We start from the raw sequence: 20,325 nt of genomic DNA, 5'->3' as shown, positions 1-20,325 counted from the left end.
AACACAGTTTATTGTCCCCTTTTGCTAATATTGCTTTCATTCAATGATTAGCAAGCTCTTGACTGTTTCAAAAAGGCATGGAGAAGGGAAAGGGTTGATAGACAATTAAAATACACTTCATTTTGCTCTGACTGGTGCCTCAGTGGTTAGAGCATTGGCTTGCACACTGAAGGGTCTGGGATTAAATTCCTGGTCAAGGGCACATACTGGGTTGTAGGTTCAATCCTGGGCTGGTCAGGGCACTTGCGGAGGCAACCAATAGATATGCCTCTCTTACATCAATGTTTCTCTCCTGTCTCTCTGTCCCTCCCTCCTTTCCACTCTCTCTAAAAATCAATGGAAAAAATATCCTCAGGTGAGGATTAACAAAAAAATACAATAAAGTACACTTCATTTATTCCTCATCAAAACCCTTACTTGTAATCAATTAAACTTTGTTAACTTGTAATTTAAACACTTAGTTTACCATACTTTTAAAAATTCAAAAAAATAAAAATTCATTGTCTCTCCATTCTGATTTTAAGTGGAAAGTTTATTGCCTTATAATGGGCTTTATGTGTGTTTTGGGCTCTGGCCAAAACTTATTGTGGGAGATTCATGACAATATCTTGGGAAGTCACTTCTGAATATAAGTTCAGAGTTACCTTATTTTGGAATAATTATGTAATCCAAATTCAGTGAAAGACCAGACATAGCAGTAACTATTAACTGTTGCCAATTTGGAGTCCTAGCTGATAGAGCTGAAAGGACTTTAGAGGTCATGTAGACCAAGTTCATAATTTTACAAATGCAAAACCAGAGGTGAGAGATTTGTCCAACATCACTGTGGTAGGTAGAATAATGGACCCCCCAAAGATGGTCATGTCCTACTCTCTGGAATCTGTGTCCATGTTATGTTACATGGCAAAGGGGAATTAAGGTTGCAGATGGAATTAAGTTTACTAACCAGCTGGAACTGAGATGTAGAGATTATCCTGGATTAGCTGGTTGGGCCCATTGTAATCACAGGGTCCTTACAAGTGGGAGAGGGATGCACAAGTGTGTGTGAGTATGAAGCGATCTGAGAAACACTCAACTGGCCATTGCTACCTTTGAAGATGGAACGGGGCCAAGAGCCAAGGATTAGAAAAGTCAAAGTCACACAGCCCTGTTGTCACCTTGATTTTAGCCCACTGAGCCCCATGTAGGATTTCTCACCTACAAAACCATAAGACAATAAATCTTTGTGTTTTAAAGATTGAGGTTGTTAAAGTAGCAGTAGGAAACTACTATTTTCACATTGCAATAGAGACCAAGAAGTCAGCTATCAATTCCCAATTCAAGATACTTTCCATTAAAACACTTAAAAATTCATAGTTCTGAAGGGAAGGGAAAACTAAGACACTTGAAATTCTGGAAACTGATAGCCTCAGTTGGAAATCTATACTAATAAAAGGGTAATATGCTAATTAGGTCTGTTCGACGGGACATCTTCCGGACGTACGTCTGACTTCCTTCTGGACAAAGCCACGGTGGCAGGGGCCGAGGCAGAGGCTGTTAGGGGCGATCAGGCCAGCAGGGGAGGGCAGTTGGGGGTAATCAGGCTGGCAGGGGAGGGCAGTTGGGGGAGATCAGGCCGGCAGGGGAGTGGTTAGGGGTCGATCAGGCAGGCAGGCAGAGGTGGTTAGGGGTGATCAGGCAGGCAGGCAGAGGCGGTTAGGGGCGATCAGGCAGGCGAGAGGTTAGGAGCTAGCAGTCCCAGATTGTGAGAGGGATATCCGACTGCCAGTGGGATTGGGTCTAAACCGGCAGACATCCCCTGAGGGGTCCCAGATTGGAGAGGGTGCAGGCCCGTCTGAGGACACCCCACTGCCCCCATGTACAAATTTCATGCACTGAGCCTCTAGTAAAATATAACTGCAATAGACACTACTATAGGTCTGGCCTTGAGAAAAGTTACCCTGTGTGTACTTTCATCTTGATTGTGCCTGTATAACTCCAGGGGGAGCTGTCATGAAGACCAGGGCTGTCCAAGAAAACGTTCCGCCGAGATGGAAATGTTCTGTCTGTTATCCAGTACAGCAGCCACTACTCCCATGTGGCGACTGAGCATTTGGAATGTGATTAATGTGACTGAATTTTTCATATTTAACTTGAGTTAATTTAAGTAGCCACAAGGGGCTGGTGGCTGATTAGCACAGATACAGATTATGCTATGAGTAAACACCTCCCAGACTTGTGCTACATAGTGACACTGGTTAATAAAAAAGAAAGAAAAGCTTTCTAAATTAAATATTGAAACAGAACTCAAATTACTTTAAACTAGAAACGGGTTATGAAGATACAGACTGACTCACAGACCCCAAGAATAGGAATACACCTGGACTCAGAAATAATTGGGGCCGGGACTCAAATGTCATTAATACTTTTGCTCTTGGCTCTGCTGTCTGTGTACAGCAGCTGCATGCAGACCTCTTCCCCAATCCACATTGTAAAGAGAAAGCCACACTCAATAATTCCTGGGTCTACATGTCAGTTCAAAAGATTAACTGGACTGGAAACGAATCATTCTGATTCTAAATTCCCAAGAGGAACTGTGGTCAAATGATGGTTCCTTTGGTAATAACATGAAAGACTTTCCATGAAAAAGAGGATGCAGACAAAATGTAGTCATATGTCAAATACAGTCAAGTGTTTTATTAGATCAAAATCAGGTAGACCTTTTTTCACATTTAATGTCTGTGAAGAAGTCATTTAAATTATTTTAAGTTGCCATGGGAAAAAAGAAAAACACAAGCTGTACAAACTCAATTTCAAGTATAAGAAGTTGTTATGGAGCCAAGACCGGTTTGGCTCAGTGGATAGAGCGTCAGCCTGCGGACTGAAGGGTCCCAGGTTCGATTCCGGTCAAGGGCATGTAACTTGGTTGCGGGCACATCCCCAGTGGGAGGTGTGCAAGAGGCAGCTGATCGATGTTTCTCTCTCATCGATGTTTCTAACTCTCTATCCCTCTTCCTTCCTCTCTGTAGAAAATCAATAAAATATATTTAAAAAAAAAAGAAGTTGTTATGGGTTGAATTGTGCATCCCAAAAAGATATATGGAAGTCTTAATCCCCAGCATCTCAGAACTGGGGAAGTGGGGCCATTGCAGATGTAATTAAGGTGAGTTCATACTGAATCCAATATGACTGATGTATTTATAAGAAAAGACAGACACATAGGGAGAAGACAATCATGTAATGATGGAAGAAGATATTGAAATGATGCATCTACAAGCCAAGGATTACTAGTAAACAGAAACTAGAAGAGGCAAAGAAGGATTCTCCCATACAGGTTTCAGATGGGGCATGGCCCTGAAAACACTTTAATTTCAGACTTCTAGCCTCTAGAATTATGAGAGAATAAATTTCTATTTTAAGCCACCCAAGTCTGTTGTAATTTGTTATGGTCGCCTTAGGAAAACAATACAGAAGTGTTTGGAATATCATGTTTATTTTGCTACAGAAGAGAAAGTGAGTAGATGGGGAGGGAGGAGAGTACTGAGTCACCTCCAAGAATAGTTTTAGAATTTACTATCTTGATTGCGCTTCCCCCTTCATTTTATCTAAATATTTTAGTACATCAAGAGGGTGCTTATCAGGACTTTCTTGGTTGCTTGCTAATTTGTCTTCCTAGATATGCTTATAAATTGTTTCACTTTAGCCCTGGCTGTGTGGCTCAGTTGGTTGGAGCATCATCCCATTCTCCAAAAGATTGTGGGTTCGATTCCAGGGCAGGGATAATACCTAGGTTGCAGGTTTAATCCCCAGTGTGCATACGGGAGGCAAACAGATCAATGTTCCTTTCTCACATTGATGTTTCTCTTTCCCTTCCTCTCTAAAAACCATTAAAACACATCCTTATGTGAGAATTAAAAAAATAAATTGCTTCACTTTATATCTTTTTTTAAATATATATTTTTATTGATTTCAGAGAGGAAGGGAGAGTATATCAATGATGAGAGAGAATCATTAATCAGCTGCCTCCTGCATGCCCCCTGCCACCCCAGGATCAAGCCAGCAACCTGGGCATGTACCCTTGACCAGAATTGAACCCAGGACCTTTCAGTCTGCAGGCAAACACTCTATCCATTGAGCCAAACTGGCTAGGGCTCACTTTATATCTATATTGATCTGTTGAAAGTATATGGTCCTGGCCCAAGAATTTAGTGCTAAGAAAAACAAGCTGTTTCTACCTGTCTGTGGAGATTAGGAAATCACTGTCTTTGAGAATTGCTTTTAATTATATAGCACTTAAGCCTTGAATAAGTGTGATTAATATTGCCAGTAGAGGACCTCACATTATATTTTCAAAACTAGTATCTTTGACAACAGTCACAATTAGGTGGAGGTCATCTTAGATAAGCTAAGTTATCTCTGACCCTAGATTCTTATTCAACAAGACCAAGAAAAATGTCAAGGATGTGCTCAAGGGCAGCATTGTAAACAGTGTGCCTAACAGCAGGGAAACTATTGCCCAAGCCTCACAGAGGCTTCTACAGCAAAGACCTAATGTTAAAATGCTCTAGGGTTTGTGAGAAGCAGCTTGCCACAGAGTGAATCTGACAACCCACAAGCATGTCCTCTCTTGAGAAATGTTTCAAGATGTGGAAAGAGTGTGCCATCAGACTGCAAAGCCACATACCCTCCTGGAGCAGTGGAGTAGGAAGAAAATTCCCTCCCATCGAAGAGGCATGAGCTTTTCACTAAGATGAAAAGGGATGTGGAGAAGTGACACTATTTCTCTCAGTTTTGCCTTTCCCAGCTGGGATGGCCCCATCTAATCTAGAGGATACTATAAGGCCCCCACTGGACTCCACCATGTATCGGATAAGATGGTGGGATTCAATGGATCCTGTCATATGTACACTGAAAGGCAGCAGGCCATAGTAAGGGAGCCTTGAATTTTGGCTTAGGCTGGAAGTAGAATCTAGTACCACCTCCTCCAATTAGCTGAGCATGTTTCACACCTAATGTGCTTTACAGCTTACAACAACCCTGTGAATAAAAGAATTATCTACATTTTACCCAGACCAGTAAATCTGACTCCCAAACTCATGCTCTTAACCACACTATTATACTACCTTGGTTTTTTTTCATATGTAGCAGTGATAATCAACATCCCCCTACGTACTCTTTAGGGGTGTTGAAGATGAACTACAAAAATAGGTGTGACAATACTCTGGGAAAAGTTTTTAAAGTCCTATATAACATGTGTGTTATTTTTGCATTTTTAAAACCAGTTTAGTTGTAACCAAAGGCCTTAGATTACATTTATGACTGATATCTGGCCAGAGATTTTTTAAAATATATTTTTATTGATTTCAGAAAGAAAGGGAGAGAGAGATAGAAACATCAACGATAAGAGAGAATCATTGATCGGCTGCCTCCTGCATGCCCCACACTGGGGATTAAGCCCGCAACCCAAGCATGTGCAAGGCCGATACTCTCTCCACTGAATCAAACCAGCTAGGGCTGGCCAGAAATTTCTTTGTAATCATTGACCCCATTGATGGTGGGCTTGTTTCAGTGTCTCTTTAATCTGATATTTTAACCTCAGTGAGTGACAGCAGAAATCATATCTTGCTCATTAAAGAATGCCCTAAAACAGTGCCTAGCACATTATCCTCAATAAATGTTTGTGAAATCAGTTATAATCAATCCCCAGCATCTAGCAAGGTCCTAGCATATTGTAGGCATTTTGACAGATACTTATAGTTTGATGGAAACTGGGGATGATCCGGAAGACCTCAGACTACACCCAGACCCCGAGTCTACACTGAGTTCTGAAGGGGAGCCTGAAATGGTCCTGAGAACCATCGTCATTTACAAATGTTCTCTCAGAAAGGATTATTTTTAGGGACGCTTCCAACACATTAAATACCTATAATGCACTTGCCACCTTTGACTATTCCTCTCCCTGGCAACCAAATCAAAATTCAGCCCTAAGGAAAGAATGAGCTGTAGTGGTAGACAGATTTTTTTTTTCTTTTCTTTTTAAATTTCAAATAGGGTCACGTCAAACTGGGGTGGTTAGGAGTACTCTGGACAGATTTGGTTTTATTTGTCAATCTGTCCTAGGTGCTAGCAGTTCATTAAACAATCTACACTACCAGTGAGATAGCTAATCACTAGTTGCAGGAGGATGTATACCTGATGCTGGTCAAAGACAGTAAGTTTACTAATCTTCATTTTGTTACTTTCATGACTAATTAACTTGTTGGTGGAGGGCCTGGGGTCTACCCTTTCTTGTGCTGCTTCAGGTCTAAATTTGACCTCACCTTAACTGCAGATTACCCAATTGCTCTTGTTAAGTGTTTAATCCCTAGGAATAGCTAGCTACTGTATCAAAACAACAACAACACCCATTTCTGACCATTGGTTTGTAATCTTCAAATGAGAATATGTTAAATATTATTAAAACTGCATTCAGAACTAGAATCTCCAAAGAATGTTTAGTTGCCAAGTAGCAAATAAGCAAATATTTTGTAACATGCCTTAGAGAACTTGGAACTAGAAAAACTTTGTTCATATCCTTAAAAAAAAAAAAGAAAGAAAGAAAAAGAAAAAGTCCATTAGTTCCTAGACATTCCTCCCCACCACCCTGTCATTTGCTAAAGGGAATAATTGCCACCTCCCTCAGAGGGTTGAAATGAGAATTAAAGGAGATAATACGTGAAAGTGCTTTAGAAACTGTCAAGTGCCAAACACACATAAGGGATTATAGTAGGACACGGCCCCTACCAAAGATTAATCATTTAGAAAATGTTATAAACAGAAATGATTGGTATTCATATTCAAACCCTGACAAATTGTTGTAGCCACAATGAGGCAAGTGATTGAAATCTGGGGGAAGAAACTAATAATTTAGCATTTTTAGTTGATGTGGAAATGCTAGTCTCGCACCTCATAGAGGAATATACAGCATTTGAGGGGTTATATTTAAAGTCATTGTGTGTGTGTGGGGGGGGGGTAGCTCAGTTGGTTAGTGTCCTCCCCATACGCCAAGGTTGCGGTTCCATCCTGGGCACATGCAAGAAGCGACCAATGAATATATAAAGTTGATAAAGTCTAATGTATAAATGTATAAAGTCTCTCTCTCTCTCTCCCCCTCCCCTCTCCCCCTCAAATCAATAAATTAAAGTAAAGTCATCATAACAGTGAATTGCTGAGAGCCAGCCATTGCATGGGGATTTCGCGACTCTGAACATCACCAAGGACACTAAAGGGAAGGCTACTCCCCCTCCCCCGCTTCCCTTGCACTCCTAGGAGAGCAAGGAGAGTGCGTGAGATAGATGGGTTCATATTTCATCTGGCATCATAACCCACATGTATGTCTTTTTTTTTTTTTTTTAATTTCAGAGAGGAAGGAAGAGGGAGAGAGAGATGGAAACAACAGTGATAGAGAATCACTGACCGGCTGCCTCCTGCACGCTCCCCATTGGGGATCGAGCCCACAACCTAGGTATGTGCCCTTGACTGGAATCGAACCTGGGACCCTCCAGTTCGGAGGCTGGTGCTTTCTCCACTGAGCCAAAACAGCTAGGGCCGATGTGTATGTCTTATTCCGGATGCGAACCCTGAAACACTTCCAACCTTCACTGAAGAATTCCACTGAGCACAACAGAGCGGGCAGGCAGGTGACCGACTTCTCGATTCTCTATCCTTCTTCTGAGATGCCTCCATCAGCTTCTTGGACGTCGGAAAGAGCAACAGAGCCTGCAGACTGGGGTCGAGAGAGGAAGGTGCAAACGACTCACCCCTACCCACCCCCAGCGGCCGCCCGGGCGGAGCGGGGCAGGGGTCCGCGCCCCTCCCCGGGGCGGGGCTGGCCGGAGATCACCGCGCCCCGCAGCGCGGGTGGCTTCAGAGGCTGCAGCGCGGCGGGAGGGCGCGATGTATCTCCGCAGGGCGGTCTCCAAGACCCTGGCGCTGCCGCTGAGGGCGCCCCCCAGCCCCGCGCCGCTCCGGAAGGACGGTGAGTGCCAGGCGCTGGCCCTGAAGAGCACAGGAGCTTCGTTCAAGGATCCCGCGGGCGCCCCTCTGTACCTGTCTGCCCCGGGTGGGCCAACCCAACCCAGAGCCGCAATAAGCCTGAGTTGTGGGTGGGGGGTGGGAGGGAGAAATGGGGGAGGTCGCAGGGTTAGATGCCCCGAAGTTCTTGGAGATTTTTTTTTTTAAATATATTTTATTGATATTTCACAGAGAGGAAGGGAGAGGGATAGAGAGCTAGAAACATCGATGAGAGAGAAACATCGATCAGCTGCCTCCTGCACACCTCCCACTGAGGATGTGCCCGCAACCAAGGTACATGCCCTTGACCGGAACCGAACCCGGGACCTTTCAGTCCGCAGGCCGACGCTCTATCCACTGAGCCAAACCGGTTTTGGCAGTTCTTGGAGATTTTGAAAGTAGGGAACCTTTCCAGCGGGGCTTCTGAACCCCGACGAGACTTTCTGGGTTCAAATCTTGATGTTGGGCAAGTGCTTTAACCTCAGTTTCCTCATTTGTACATGGGGACTATAAGAGTTGAGTTTTAATGGGTTAATGTGTAGAAAAGAGCCCGGTTAACATACGCTTGGCTTACCGTTTTTATTACTATAGGGACCAATGCGTCCTCCAAGTTCATGGGGAAGCAGAGGCATAGGGTGGTGGGAAGATAGGCACTGACCAGTGAGCCAGGCAGGGTGCGGCCGGAGTGCTAGCCCAGGGGAAGTTGGTTAAGGCTCTTGAGTAAATAAACGCAAGACTTGGCCGGGCGCGGCAGCCTCGACCCCTGAGCCTGGGCCCTGGCATTCCCCACCCCCTCCCGCAAGGATGTGGCCTTCGAAGCATTTTTCTTGGCGGCTGCAAATAGACCTGGAGCTGTCCAGCTGTTTGCCTCTATCGTCCTTGTATTTATCACCTTTGGATGTGCGAATTCATGGGGGGGAAAGAGCATCTTCAAAAATTTCCTACAGGGAAAGTTGCACTGTGAGGTGGAAGATTATTAATTGACAAGTACGAATGGGCCTAGCACAGTGCCTGGGACATCGCTGATGCTTAACTGTGAGCGTGGCAGTATTTGTCAGGCCGCCAGGTTCGTGCTCCAGTGCGGTCCTGCCCCAGCCAGCTCTTTCTGATTCCTCATCTGTTTCCCCTCCCTTTTCTCTGTCCTGATGGTGTGTGTGTGTGTGTGTGTGTGTGGAGAGGGGGGTGGGGGGGTGGGCTGCTCCTAGACCACTTCGTAGAAAGTTCTCAGTTTTCTCAGTTCTTTCTTCACGGCGCCTCACTTCCTAAGGCTTGCCAGGTAGCTTTAGCCCAGTTTGTGCATTTGAGCCGAAGTGAGATAAAGACTTGCGAAGAAAATTCCAATGGCCAATATTTTTTCACTTGGATTAGGCCTGTGCTGGTGATGATGGTGGGAGGGAAGGAAGGTCTGTCCAACTAGCTTTATTTTTCTCTTAAAATGCTGGTGGGAAGAAATTGCCTTACAAGCAACAGACATAAGGCATCTTCATTTTTCTTGATCTTTAATACCGAGTGAAATAAAGCAAATATTTTTTCACTGATGAAATGGGAGAAGCCATTCATCTTAAACTTCTGAAGTTAAAGGGCTGTTATGATGGGGGCAGAAGGGGGAGGGAGAAAGATGAGATGGTTGACCTGGCCTTTTGCGCTCTGGTTATCCGTCTGCATCCCCCCATAGTCATTACACTTTTTTTTTTTTTTTTTTTTTTAGCTTCATACATTTCAAATAATTTCCTCTCCAATTGGAGGCAAAAGAAAAGTGGTTTAAAATTTCTAAATAGGTAGTTAGTGATACTGGTTGTAGCAGTATTGGTCTTCCTCTAACTTTCACCTAATTTTTTGTAGCACTGATTATTTTCATGTATTTGAAGAACTACTATTGACTGGATATTTGGCTTCAGTCATGGACATCAATTAACCTTTTATTGATTCTTTCCACTTTGACAAAAGAAAACATTGTTTTATTGAAGGATGAAATTGTAACTGCCTCGTCAAATTTTGTTCTCTAGTTTTCCTTTTAAAATGTACCTTTTTTTATTTATTTTTTTAAAATATATTTTATTGATATTTCACAGAGAGGAAGGGAGAGGGATAGAGAGCTAGAAACATCGATGAGAGAGAAACATCGATCAGCTGCCTCCTGCACACCTCCCACTGAGGATGTGCCCGCAACCAAGGTACATGCCCTTGACCGGAATCGAACCCGGGACCTTTCAGTCCGCAGGCCGATGCTCTATCCACTGAGCCAAACCGGTTTCGGCTGTACCTTTTTTAAAAAATATATATTTTATTGATTTTTTTTTACAGAGAGGAAGGGAGAGGGATAGAGAGTTAGAAACATCAATGAGAGAGAAACATCGATCAGCTGCCTCCTGCGCACCCCCCACTGGGGATGTGCCCGCAACCAGGGTACATGCCCTTGACCGGAATCGAACCCGGGACCTTTCAGTCCACAGGCCGACGCTCTATCCACTGAGCCAAACCGGTTAGGGCTGTACCTTTTTAATGAATAAATAACTTAGGTTTATAATACATTATTTTTAAAAAAACACACAGAAAGGCAAAATAATAGTCACCTGTAATCCTACTATTCAGTGAATAACATTATTTACATTTTAGTATATTTAATCTTCCAGGCCTTTTTTTTTCCTCACCCATATTTTTCCTTATGCATATGCTTCCACAAATCTGGGATAGTCCTGTATAACCTTTCACTTAACATATTGTAAATATTTTCTCAAGTAAGTAAATATTCTTCTGGAAAAGTTCTAATGGCTATTTGTTTCCCATTGTATGAATATGCTCAAATTTATCTAATTAATCCTTATTGAATATTTATTTCCCATTTCATTGTTCTTTTAAATAACCTTGCCATGATTGTATTTAAGTCTTTACCTAAATCTCTTATAATTTTATTTATTTCTTCCTGTTTAAAAAATCATTTTGATAGTTATGTCTGGTTGACAATTATAAAACTGACATATTTCCTCTGTAATAGCAAATGTATTTTTAAACCAACGAAAGCCACACTACATGTCAATGCCATAACATCTTATCACAGCCTGTTGGGGCACATTTGTAGGGAAAATACTTTTTTCTAAGAGATGATCATTTATATTCAAATTAAGAACATATATGTGGATTTTTTCCAATTTGACTACTACAAAGATTTGTAATCAGTGCAATTTCTTTTAAGATGTGCCCTCTGCAAAACATAACTTCTTACTAATCCCTCACCAAATCAAATTCCTTTATTCTTCCTAAATCACTCAACTCATGCCTCATGTTGTATCTTCTGCTGCTATTGCAATTTTCCTTTCATTTATTTAACTGACAAACTCCTACTTTCCTTCAAAACTCAGATGTCTTTGAATAGTGACAGCTGCTTTGAGCCAACTAGCTGAGTTTCCTCACTGTGTTTTCATGCTGTTGTTGAAGCTTCTCCTATCTATGACAGCCTTTGTCATACTGCATTGAAATGATTGTCAATAGTTATTTGTCTGAACATCTGTTCCTTCTTTCCAAACTGTGAGCTACTTGAGGCCAGGAACCTCGTGTGCCTTGTTTACAGTTACATCCTAATGCTTCTAAGAATGGCAAACAGGTAACAGGTGCTCAACTGTTTGTCGATGGATAAATAAATATCTCTTCGTTTTTATCTGTGAACTTTAAGCTGTTTCTAGGTTTGAGTCTATTATAAAAATCCAATTCCAGAGAATGCAAGCTCTAGCACTGCAGAGTAAACATATTTAAATATAAGAATACAGCACTTTCATCTTTTCTCTTAGTTTGTACAGAATTGTACTTCTATTTCAAATATGATCTTTTTGCAACATTTGTCTTAGAAAAGCTTCTCACTGCTCATCTTTAAAGGCTTTATATTAGAAATATATATATGCATTTGTATTACAGATTTATAGAAGTGTGTTAGATTTCAACATAAATGTTTTATTTAACATAAATTTCAGCTATAAATATATTTAATTAATTTTTTGGAAGAATCATCTTTTCAACTAAAAGATGGAGTACATACAGTAATGGATTTCTTTTGCTTGTATGTATCTTGTTTGACAGTTGAAATTGTTTAGTGCTTTTGTCATTTCTCCTTACCCATGCCTGCACTCCTTCCAAGAAAAGCTTGGTGCTTAGCATCAAAATGACAGGTTTCATAAGTACTTGTCAAATTATATTGGGAAAATGTCAAGTGGAATTATTACTATGCCATATTCCCTTAAGCTAAAGTCACTTGATGTTAATAGATTCTAGGTTCACTGAGCAGAAATATTTTTAAAGAAATAATTATTTAAAATACTTTTGCTTATGCAGTGGAGCTAACCGTGTTTAAACTTGTTTTCCTAGCATCTGTTCGCTGGATGTCATCTAACAAGTTCCCTGGATCATCTGGATCGAATATGATCTACTATCTGGTTGTAGGTGTCACGGTCAGTGCTGGTGGATACTATGTAAGTGTTTAACCACAGTGTGCAGGAATTCTCATATTTTACAACCTGTGGTAAAACTCAAAGCAATGTTAAGGTCAGGACATGGGATTAAATAACAAGATTATGAAGCTTTTTAAAGTATAAACTCAATATTTCTTAACACCTCTAAGAATGGATGACTTTCAGTAAAAACAGTCTATAATAATAAAAGCGTGATATGCTAATTAGACTGGATAGCCGAACGACCTGGGGCTGCGAGGGCCAAGCCCCTTGCATGAATTTTGTGCATCAGGCCTCTAGTATTATTATAAATACTAATAGTAATAGCTGACATTTGAATGTCATGTGACAGTCTAGGGCTCATTTAATAATTACAACAATTCTATAAGGTAGATATTATTATTAATATTTAACGGGAACTGTTTTGAAAAATTAACTTTTTAAAAAAGTTAATAGACTTTATTTCTTAGAGCAGTTGTAGGTTTATAGAAAAATGAACAGAAAATACAGACAGTTCCCATGTATTTCCTCTCACCCCGGTTTCAGCTTTTCCCTATCAATAATCGTGCTTTAGTGTGGCATGTTTGTTACAACTGATGAATCAATATTGATATGTTATTACTAACTAAAGTCCATAGTTTACATTAGACTTCACTCTTTGTTCATTATAGGGGTTTTGACAAATGTATAATGACATGCATCCACCATTACAGTATTATACAGAGTATTTTCACTACCCTAAAAATCCCTTGTGCTCTACTTATTCATTCCTCCCTCCCCCAATCTTTTAACTATCCCCATAGTTTTTATTAGCTTTATATCTTTATATGTATTCTTATTATTTTTAAAAAGTAATATTTATCCATAAATTTCAAAAATTCAAAATAGACATATATAAAATTAAAATAATGCTTTCCTCCCTGCTCCCCATATCCACTACCCCCTAGATAATCACTGTAAAACAAAGCTTTTAATAATATGATTTTGGAGCTAAAACAATGGAACATTTGTGAGTCAAATAAGATAAGCCTATTGAGAAGAAACCAAGATGGCGGCAAAGTAAACACCTAAACTGCCGCCTCGCACAACAATTTCAAAACTACAACTAAAAGACAAAACGAACATCATCCAGAACCACAGGAAAGCTGGCTGAGTGGAAATTCTACAACTAGAAGGAAAGAGAAAAGCACACTGAGACTCAGAGGAGCTGCAGGAGGCAGAGGTACTGAGACGCGCGTGTGGAAAGGACTGGCAACTGAGTGCGCAGCTGGCTTTCTCAAGCGGGAGGGAGACAAAAGCTTCCAACTGTGTTGAACTCCAGTTCCGGGCGAGATTCTGGAGACCCAGACTCATATGGGGTGAAACTGGACTGTCAGGAAAGAGAAAAGCACACTGAGACTCAGAGGAACTGCGGAAGGCAGAGGTACCGAGGCACGTGTGCGGAGAGGGCGGGCAACTGAGTACGCGGCTGGCTTTCTCAAGAGGGAGGGAGACAAAAGCTCCCAACTGCACTGAACTCCAGTTCCAGGCGAGACTCTGGGGACCTAGACTCATTTGAGGAGAAACTGGACTGTCTGGCAGTGGGCGGAACTTGAGGGTGGCTTTCTCTCAGAGGTGCTTGCAGGGATTACCATGGGACACTGAGACACAGGGGCCTCATAGGGCAGGGCTGACAGGAAACCTATGCTGTCTGCTCTACCCTGAGACTCCGCCCCATCCAAGTTGAGCACAGAGGCTGCAAGTCTTGTCTCATAAGGGTGTTTCCAGCACAGAAGTTCTCCCAGCATAGACACAGCTGATCCTCACAGCCAATTGGCCTGGAGGTCAATTTCTCCCAGTGATACCAGCAACAATCAAGGCTTAACTACAACAAGACTGTGCACACAGCCCACAAAGGGGTGCACCAAGAGTGTCCACCTCAGGTAACTGGGGAGGCTGAGTCATTGGGCCCTATAGGACACCTAGCTCACAAAGCCACTCTATCAACTCAGGGAAGCAGCGAAAATGTGGAAACAAAGAAATAGATCACAAATGAAGGAAATGGAGGAAAGCAAATGACTGGGTATAGAGTTCAAAACCACGGTTATAAGGTTTTTCAAGAATTTTCTAGAAAAGGCCGATAAATTTAGCGAGACCCTCGAGGATATGAAAAGGGACCAACTAGAAATTAAGCATACACTGACTGAAATAAAAAATATTATACAGAGATCTAACAGCAGACTAGAGGATCGCAAGAATCAAGTCAAAGATTTGAAATACAAAGAAGCAAAAAACACTCAACCGGAAAAGCAAAAAGAAAAAAGAATCCAAAAATTTGAAGGTAGTGTAAGGAGCCTCTGGGACAACTTCAAGCGTACCAACATCAGAATTATGGGGGTGCCAGAAGAAGAGAGAGAGCAAGATACTGAAAACCTATTTGAAGAAATAATGACAGAAAACTTCCCCCACCTGGTGAAAGAAATAGACTTACAAGTCCAGGAAGTGCAGAGAACCCCAAACAAAAGGAATCCAAAGAGGACCACACCAAGACACCTCATAATTAAAATGCCAAGAGCAAAAGACAAAGAGAGAATATTAAAAGCAGCAAGAGAAAAACAGTTAGTTACCTACAAGGGAGCACCCATACGATTGTCAGCTGATTTCTCAACAGAAACTATGCAGGCCAGATAGGAGTGGCAAGAAACATTCAAAGTGATGAATAGCAAGAATCTACAACCAAGATTACTCTACCCAGCAAAGCTATCATTCAGAATTGAAGAGCAGATAAAGAGCTTCACAGATAAGAAAAAGCAAAAGGAGTTCATCACTGCCAAACAAGTATTATATGAAATGCTTAAAGGTATTCTTTAAAAAGAGGAAGAAGAAAAGGTAAAGATAAAAATTATGAACAACAAATGCATTTCTATCAACAAGTGAATCTAAAAATCAAGTGAATAAAAAAATCTGATGAACAGAATAAACTGGTGAATATAATAGTATCAGGGGCATAGAAAGGGAGTGGACTGACAATTCTCGGGGGGAAAAGGGTGTGGGGGGTGCGGGAAGAGACTGGACAAAAATCATACACCTATGGATGAGGACAGTGTGGGGGGGGGGTGGTAAGGGCAGAGGGTGGGGTGGGAACTGGGTGGAGGGGAGCTATGGGGGATAAAGGAGGAACAATTGTAATAATCTGAACAATAAATACTTATTAAATTAAAAAAAAGATAAGCCTATTGAATCATTCCCCATTCTGTCATAAACTTTCTAAATTGAAATCTACTCTTCATTGTGAATAAAAGTAGAATAAGTATAAATCCTTTGGAAACCATAGGAATACACAATCACTGCATTTTGGCTTGATACTACAGAAATATGCATAAATGGATTTTTAGTCATAACTAGGAGCAGTTTGTAGAACTATGTAGATGGCGAAATCTAAATACATATTCTAATCTTCAGTATTTTGAGAGCCTCAAGAAGCCAGGAAACTTTAAACATGTCATTTATATTATTGTCCTCTACTAACCTACCAGCTTTCACTCATACCCAGGTGCCTTTGCTTTTACTCTCATTCTGTTGCTAAATGCTGAATCTACTGCCCAGGGCTACTACAGTTGGATACAGGGTACTGGAAAAATAGATATTGAAATAGTCCATATGATTTCATGGGAAGCCGGAAGACTTAATTTCACCTGGGCATCACTATATCCCTAATTAGGTTTACTAGTGCTAGACATGAACCTCTCCTGTATACTAAATCTTCCTTTACAAAAGCTATCTTAAACTGGAAGTTATAAACTGACTACTCCTGAGATCCCTTTCTGGCCTTATTGTCTCACAATGGGAATGAAATTATACAGGTGATTATCTCTAAGTCCCCTTCCACCTCTAAGATTATATAGTTTTTTGTTTTTTTGTTTTTTTATTTTTTTTTTATTTTTTTTTTTAAATATATTTTATTGATATTTCACAGAGAGGAAGAGAGAGGGATAGAGAGCCAGAAACATGGATGAGAGAGAAACATCGATCAGCTGCCTCCTGCACACCTCCCACTGGGGATGTGCCCGCAACCAAGGTACATGCCCTTGACCGGAATCGAACCCGGGACCTTTCAGTCCGCAGGCCGACGCTCTATCCACTGAGCCAAACCGGTTTTGGCTAAGATTATATAGTTTTAATCTTAAATCTTGGAAGTGTTAATTCCCAAGAATCTTAGGCTACTTTCAGGAGGAGATACAGAATGTGAGGTATTTAAAAACCTGAATTCTTGTCTTCTCCTCCCCTTCCTTGTCCTGTACTAAAATAAGTTCTATATTAGATTTATCTGAATTGAATCCATGGTAGCCAAGAGCAGTTTTTCGTTTCCAAGTAAAATCTACTATGAGGGCCTCTTAAAATCTGAGAAAGGCCTAGGTCATTTCAATTATTTGAAGGTCTGGGTAGATTAAAAAACATAATGCCATACTGATTTAATGAAGTTGTGGTATATATTTTAAAAAATATTTTTATTTATTTTTAGAGAGAGAGGAAGGGAGAGGAAGAGAGAAACATCAATGATGAGAGAGAATCATTGATTGGGTGCCTCCTGCACACCCCCTATTGGGGATTGAGCTTGCAACCCTGGGCATCTGCCCTTGACCAGAATCAAACTTGGGACCTTTCAGTCAGCAGGCCGACACTCTCTTCCACTGAGCCAAACCAGCTAGGGCAAGTTGTGGTATATTTTAAATGCTTATGTTTAATAAATAATAAATTTGAGGCCCTCTCTTCTATCAGGCCTTCTATTCTGTGTTTGACTATGTTGATTTTGGAAAAATGAGGTTCTCTGGGCCACACATGAGTGTGAATTATTCAATTCTGCTTTAAGTCGTTTTTTTTCTTACCTCAGCCCCTTGAACAATAAGACTAATGTCCCTTAGGATGTTGCTGCTGGTCACTTCAGGGATGTGAACTTCTACACAGGTTCAGTCCGCATTGGTGTGCTGGGAACTGAGGGTGCTGACTTGGCATATTGGTCCTAATTTGTCTTTGTCTTTCTGTCTACTGGGCCTGTTTTCAATTATCCTTGACCCCTGTTACAGCATTGTTTCTTTCCTTCTTTCCTACTTAATGACAAAGGTTTTCAAATAGGAAATACAAGAGTAAATGATATGGCCCTGGCCAATGTAGCTCAGTCTTTCTCTCTCTTTCCCTCTTTCCTTCCACTCTCTCTCTAAAAATCAATACAAAAAATATCCTCCAGTGACGATTAAAAACAACAACAAAAAGGGTAGATGATATACATTGTCTTCTTTGAATTGTATACACCTTTGAATCTGGCATGATGAATATAAATTATGTTGAAAAAAATGCTTGTGAATAATAAGTACACTTTTGCTTTCAGACTTACAGGACAGTAACATCAGAGCAAGTCAAACACACTGGACATATAAAAAATTTGAAAGAAAAAAACAAAGCAGAGTTACAGCCACTTCAAGGTAAGGTGAATTTATTAGTATTGTTTTCCTTAAGGCTCTGATTTTCATCACCTTAGCCTAGCAATGAACACTATTTTCTTTTGGCTTCTTTACTGACTTAATCCAGAAGGACTCTGGGTAGGAGTTCGTTCAAAAAGGAAAAGCCACTCAAAACCTAGAGAATATTGTTATACGTTTTGGATGAGTGCATTTTATAAATGAAAACGTTTTGCATTTATACTGCTGACTAGCAGTTTTGACTTCTTTGTGTGATAATGTTCCTTTTCTCCTACTCAGGCTCCAATTCATGCAGGCATAATTTTAGTATCTGCCTCTCAGCAGCTTGACCTTTCATTTCCCTCATTCTTTTTTTAAATCATAAAACTAATGTTTGTTTCAGTTTTGATTGAGATCATCCAGTATCTTTGCCTAAAGTACACTTGACATTAGTATAATCAGTCATATCTGTTGAGTCCCTCAGTTGATCTGATTAATAAAATGGCAACTACAGGAACAGAAACTTTACATTTTCACCCAAGTAAAAGTTTCTTGCCTTAAACTGCTTGCTTGAACCATACTTTCTTTCATTTCAACTATAATTCTATTAATATCAATTACTATGATCACTATTTGGTGACTGATAATAGCTACTCATGGACCAGTTTTAACCTTTTAGTCATGACAATAAGAAACAGAATGTATAAGTGAACATTATTTAATATAGTCATAAGAAGGCAGATTGTAATAATAATAAAATGCATTTCCATATCATTTTAGTGGTTTTAAGCCCCTTTTTATACACATTTTAATCAGTCCTCACAAAAGTTCTGTGAGATAGATGACATTTTACAGATGACAAAACTGAGGTTGAGAATAAAATAGTGATTCCTCAGAGTCAATGCCTAGTAAGTTGGCTACATTTCCATGCTGTCTCGTGATGCGTGGGCTGTTTATTTTCCTGTTCTTTGTATTTGAGTAAGTAATATATATAAACTAATTTTTTTAAGTTCAACATGTTCAAAGGGTTTACAGAAAAGCAGATCCCCCATTTTCCCTTCCAGGGGCAGCCAATAATATCAATTTCTCTGAATCCTGAAGAGAGTCTTTGCAAATATAACTATCTTTGCATATAACTTACCCTCCTTCTGTCCTAATACAAACAGTACCGAACTGTGTACATTGCTCTTTTCCCACTTCACAGTCTACGTTGAAGACCATTACATATCAGTACATATAGATGTCTCATTTTTTCAAGTGACCGCACAGTGTTCTTCTGTCTTCCATGCTCTTTCGATTAATACTTTGCTTAATGGGCTAAATCTTAAGGTGAAAAAGAGAACCTGGATGGAGTGGAGAAAGCAAGTTCAAAAGCCCCTGAAATATCTTCAGAGGAAGCTCAGGTGGTGGATGCTGAAGAAAGCTCCGATGCTGCAGCTGCAGGCAGAGCAGAGGAGGATTCAGCCTGTCCCGACACTGCGGAGGCTGCTCAGGTGGAGATCACCGTGGTTGGTGCTGAACCCGGGCCAGAGGTTCCAAATACCACCGCCTGCGAAAGCACCCAAGTCAGCACTGGAACAACGTCGGAGGTCACCAGTGCAGCTCCGGATGAAGCCGTTGCCATCAGTAATGATAAAGATACAGTCGAGAACGAAAGCTCTGATGAATATGCTGAACTGGAAGAAGAAAATTCTCCAGTTGAGTCAGAACCCTCTGCTGGGGGTGTTTTACAGGAAGAAGCCAGTGTTGGTGCTGAGGCCACAACTCAAGGCTAATCTTGCAGATTCACACTCAACATAAACGCCATAGCAAGTCTGATAGGTGCTTTTGTAGTTTTAATCATCTTAGTTTTAGTTTTTTTTAAAGGCTACTTTTCTAGAAAACTCCAATGTGCCTTGAAGGTGTTTGATATCTGCTGATAGGTTTCAGGGCTGAGACATTTGAGATTACACGTGTCTGAAGTTTTCTAGTCTCTGAGGTCAGAATATGACACTGCAGTAAAGAACTTCAAGAGTTTCATCTTTGGATTTAAGTTTTATATGATAGGAATCGAGCTATCTACACAACCTGCATTCACTTTAACTTTGCTGTGCCCTCACCTTACTGTAATGTATGTAAATGTAGATTCTCAAGTTTTTATTTGAACTCATTTAAATAAAATTTAAAAATATTTAGTGCTTCTATTTTTATTCACCAATATATGTATAAATAATACAGTATATATTAACACACTCACACATAAAACATCACATGAACTGTTTCGGGCCAACACAGCCAAGGGTTCGGTGAGCCTGAGGGAGGGCCGGCGAAGGATGAAGAAAAGACAGACAAAGAGAATAAGCTTGGTCTAGGGGGATCTTCTCTGGGTGACTGTCCAGACTGCAAGCTGATGCTTTATTTTATAGTCAGAGGTAAACAAG

The 20,325-nt window shown here is 40.7% G+C and overlaps 1 protein-coding gene across 2 annotated transcripts; it reads left to right on the top strand.

The window, feature by feature from the left end:
- The first annotated feature begins 7,287 nt into the window (after positions 1 to 7,287).
- Positions 7,288 to 20,077, top strand: MGARP (mitochondria localized glutamic acid rich protein). 2 transcript variants are annotated; one of them, XM_080674772.1, is made up of 4 exons: positions 7,288 to 7,658; positions 12,388 to 12,491; positions 17,836 to 17,929; positions 19,235 to 20,077. In XM_080674772.1, exons 2-4 carry the CDS (start codon positions 12,402 to 12,404, stop codon positions 19,678 to 19,680), a joined length of 630 nt encoding a protein of 209 aa, XP_080530898.1. In that variant the 5' UTR covers positions 7,288 to 7,658; positions 12,388 to 12,401; the 3' UTR covers positions 19,681 to 20,077. The 2 variants fall into 2 exon arrangements, with proteins under 2 accessions (XP_080530898.1, XP_080530897.1); XM_080674771.1 differs by lacking the exon at positions 7,288 to 7,658 and adding an exon at positions 7,871 to 7,996.
- The last annotated feature ends 248 nt before the right edge of the window (positions 20,078 to 20,325 follow it).

Source organism: Plecotus auritus (assembly GCF_963455305.1).
Source record: "Plecotus auritus genome assembly, chromosome: 6".
In the NCBI taxonomy this organism is placed as follows: Eukaryota; Metazoa; Chordata; class Mammalia; order Chiroptera; family Vespertilionidae; genus Plecotus; species Plecotus auritus.
The sequence above is the reverse complement of the archived record's forward strand: the minus strand, read 5'-3'. Positions and strand labels throughout refer to the sequence as shown.